At 38.2% G+C, this 3,612-nt stretch overlaps 1 protein-coding gene across 2 annotated transcripts in view; it reads left to right on the top strand.

The window, feature by feature from the left end:
* The window catches only part of BCL11A (BCL11 transcription factor A), a 93,190-nt gene extending 90,550 nt beyond the window's left edge, over positions 1-2,640 (top strand). For both annotated transcript variants that reach the window (XM_067565190.1, XM_067565191.1), the window contains exon 4: positions 2,108-2,640. In XM_067565190.1, coding sequence (XP_067421291.1) covers positions 2,108-2,199 — 92 coding nt within the window. In that variant the 3' untranslated portion in view covers positions 2,200-2,640. The remainder of the gene's footprint in view (positions 1-2,107) is intronic.
* Positions 2,641-3,612: the final 972 nt, after the last annotated feature.

Here is a 3,612-nt window from a genome sequence, read left to right as displayed (position 1 = left end):
ATTTCCAACTTACACATATGCAGCAAAAGCTCTGCACTCGAAGAAACTCCTACTTTAAAAGATATACAGTGTCGCCTAAATAACTGGAGCTTCAAAAACTAGTCAACAAGAACATAACTTAGAAATGACAACATGTTGTAGCCTGAACATTAAAGCAAAAACAGTAATACAAAATGTGACATTTTCTAACTGTGTGATAAATTAATGGTGTTATAAAACCATGAACCATTGAGGCCCGTTCAAGTTAGAATTCTGAAACAGATTTATATGGCATCCATAATGCGTTCTTAAACTGCTGTAACATTCCATACAAGCAAGACCCGCTGTCCCAAGAAACTTTTTATATTTAATTCTCTGTGGAAAGATGTCTAAATAAATAAGAACAATATTTGGGTAATAATATCTCAGTTGATAAAATTTCAAAACCAATCAACTTCAGAAGAGGAATGCATTTTTACTGCACAGATGCCTTTGCCATTAGTATTTAATATCCTTCAAATTGAGTGATTTGTATAATGAAGAGACTGAAACAATAGCAAGAATTTAGGCTACAGATGTTTCATATTTATTTCCAAGAGTTGAGATAAATACAGGAATAAGTGGTACCATGTCTTTGCTTGACATTCAGAAGGCTTTGGCATATCTGATGAGATACAGTTTCAGGGTTTATCTAAGTGCAAAGTCTGTATAAAAAGAAAAAAATAATCTGTTATTTTAGCTCTTTTCCCTGCTAAGGTTGGAAACCATTTACAGTGAAAGTGTGGGAAAATTGTATTATGGACTGTGAGTATGATACTGCCCGGCAGGCACTGGATTCATGAAAGGAAGCCACTGTTTCCCAAATCCAGATGTATATAATTTGACTGGAATTTCTCAAGCAGTCTAAGGAAGTCAGATGCCCAACTCTCATCAATACTGAAAGCCAGTATGACTTAGCGGTTGGATTTTCAAAAACCTTTAAGTGACTTAGGAGCACAAGTTTCATTGACTGTCGATGGGACTTGTGCTTTTAAATTACTTAGGCGCTTTTGAAAATCCCACCCTAGGTAACTAACTCACTTAGGCTTATTTGAAAAACCCAGACTTATGTATTTTCCTTTTAACATGTATTAAATTCAGAAACACAAAATTGGATCCTTACCTGGAGTAAATCTGGCTAGTGCTGTTGACTTCCAAGGAACTATTTTAATTTGCACCTGTTTATGATCTGGCCCATTTATTTAATCTTGATAAGTAGCTCCTGAGCTGCCCTTCAACTACACACTTAAACATTAATGAGGCAATTTCCATAGAAACCGATTCAAGGGTCGGTATGTATAGATTGATCTTAATCAATACCTCTCTGGTTCTGCCATTGCCACAGGTTATGCATGCATACTCTTGGGTGTGCAGTTCGCTCATTATCCTATTGTTTCATTTAGTACAATGTAAAGGTGACTGGCCTTTATAGTGCTGCATTTCACTGTATAATCCAGCTACGGCCATGGGGAAACGTACTTTCCATCTTGCACACCTAAGGCCTGACCCAATGCCAATGAAGTTGATGGAAAACCTTCCACTTACTTCAATGAACATTGGATCAGGCCTGTAGGGCTCAAGCATTTATTTCCCGACTTCACCAGGTACAGTACAATCTATAAGTTGCACAGTTATTCAAATGCAATTGAATTCAGTGGCAGAAGAGTCTTTCCAAACTGCACAGCTTGTGGTATATCAAAAATATTTGGTGTGCTCTCCCAGGCTCTGGCTGAAGTCAGTAAGATTGTTTGGTGGGTGAGGAATACTGGCTTAGCAAGGCACGTAAAGGAGTTAACGGAGTTAAGTCTTAGTGAAGGCTGGAGGATATGCCCCTTGGAGTGTTATTTGTACTGTGTGTATTTTGGCTATGCTTGAAGTATTCCCATACATGTTTGATGCGGGAGTTTGTTAGTTCTTGGTGGGATGGCAGCAGTGTGTACTAAGGTCAGGAACCTGGGGTCCATTGCATTACATACTCTTTTGACAATTCACTTTGCAGTTTGTTTAAAAAAAAAAAAAAAAAAAAGGAATAATTTACCTGTTGGGCCATGTTACACCTATTTTTCCTCTGTCCCCATCCTTTCTCTAGGTTCGACACACAGCCCCACTTGGCGTAGTGCCCAGGGAAATCGTGATGTATGGCAATTTTCGGATGGAAGCTCGAGACCGCTTAAATTCTGAGAGAATGTGAAGCACACGGGGAATGTACACCATGTACATGACATCTGAATGTGGTCCGTTATCTTGCTAGCTTGCAATGCTTTCTGACAATAGCTTCAGACATCACCGTCCGAAGGCAGCATCCACAGGCTCCTTCTGCCTGCCTGCAAGACTATCTTATTTATATTTTTAATAGAGTAAAACCACTTTTTTTTTTAAAAAGAAAAACCCCACCGTCAAGGGCTTATCAATCATTAATGGCTTTGACTGGCTTCCATGCCATTTGGAAAAGGCCCTCTTGACCATACATTGATATATTGTGGAGAACCCAATTTCTTGTTCCAATACATTACACACCATCTTTTAAAAAGTGCAGCTAATGTTACAAGTAGCCCCCTAAAAAAAAGTGTGTGTGTGGGTGGGGATGGGGGGTAGAATTGACGTAATAAATGTTGGAGCTTTAGGTTTTGTTTGCTCTTTAATTTTTAATGCTAACAAGGTCTATGCAGCTGGTATGACATTGTATTATTACCTTATCTACTGCATAAAATCAACTGTTGAGATTAAAAAAGAAAACAGAACCCGTATACACACAAGAAGTTATCCATCTATAGAGGGCATACATTTCAGAGAAAACTAAAAATGCAAAGCATTATTATTGCAACACCATAATTAATGTAGAACTAGTGTGGGTGTTTATTAATGCTGAAGTGTGGGAGTCCCCTAACTGTCTAACTTACCATTTGCATACCATTGACTAATGCCTACTGTGTTGTATTTCTGCTGTTAAAATATGTACTTTGGAGGTTGGTAGCGGGGTGGGATGGGGAGGGAATCCGTAACATACTTTAATTTGTCATTGTTTGTCCGAAAAGCTAACTGTTTCCAGGTAGAATAATAATTTCACTATAGTGGTACTGTAAGCGCCAAGAAAAAAATGGAAAAAAAACTTCACAAAACCTGTGGTTATTGATTGAGCTTTGTTACAACTAATCTTTATTTGTGCAAGTAGCTCAGATTTAGGTGGGCCTGTTCATGAATGTAGCCCTATTCTGGAAAGCAGTTAACCACGTGTGTATTTTAAGCATGTGCTCAAATCCTGTTGGATCTAATAAAGCACTTGAACACTTGCTTAACTTTGTGCATGTGAGTACTCTCATGACTTAAATATGATTATTAGGACTTAAGCACATGCTTATGTACATTCCTGAATTGGAGCCACAGATTATACCACTGAATCCAGTAAATCCTATTGATGACCATGCTTGAGTGAGGGTTAGGTCTAGATGCTGACGTGAATCCTTTATTCGGTTAAAACATACTGCTGCAGTTCAAACTGTGTCATCTTATTCTCATGTAAAACCCTCATAAAATTTACACCGGGTAGAAATTTACCACTCAAGGTCTCAGGTCAGGTGACAAAGCTATTTATTT

The sequence above is a fragment of the Emydura macquarii genome, unplaced genomic scaffold (assembly GCF_026122565.2).
Source record: "Emydura macquarii macquarii isolate MOO-44397 ecotype Brisbane River unplaced genomic scaffold, CSIRO-AGI_Emac_v2 contig_2676, whole genome shotgun sequence".
Taxonomy (NCBI): domain Eukaryota; kingdom Metazoa; phylum Chordata; order Testudines; family Chelidae; genus Emydura; species Emydura macquarii.
The sequence above is the reverse complement of the archived record's forward strand: the minus strand, read 5'-3'. Positions and strand labels throughout refer to the sequence as shown.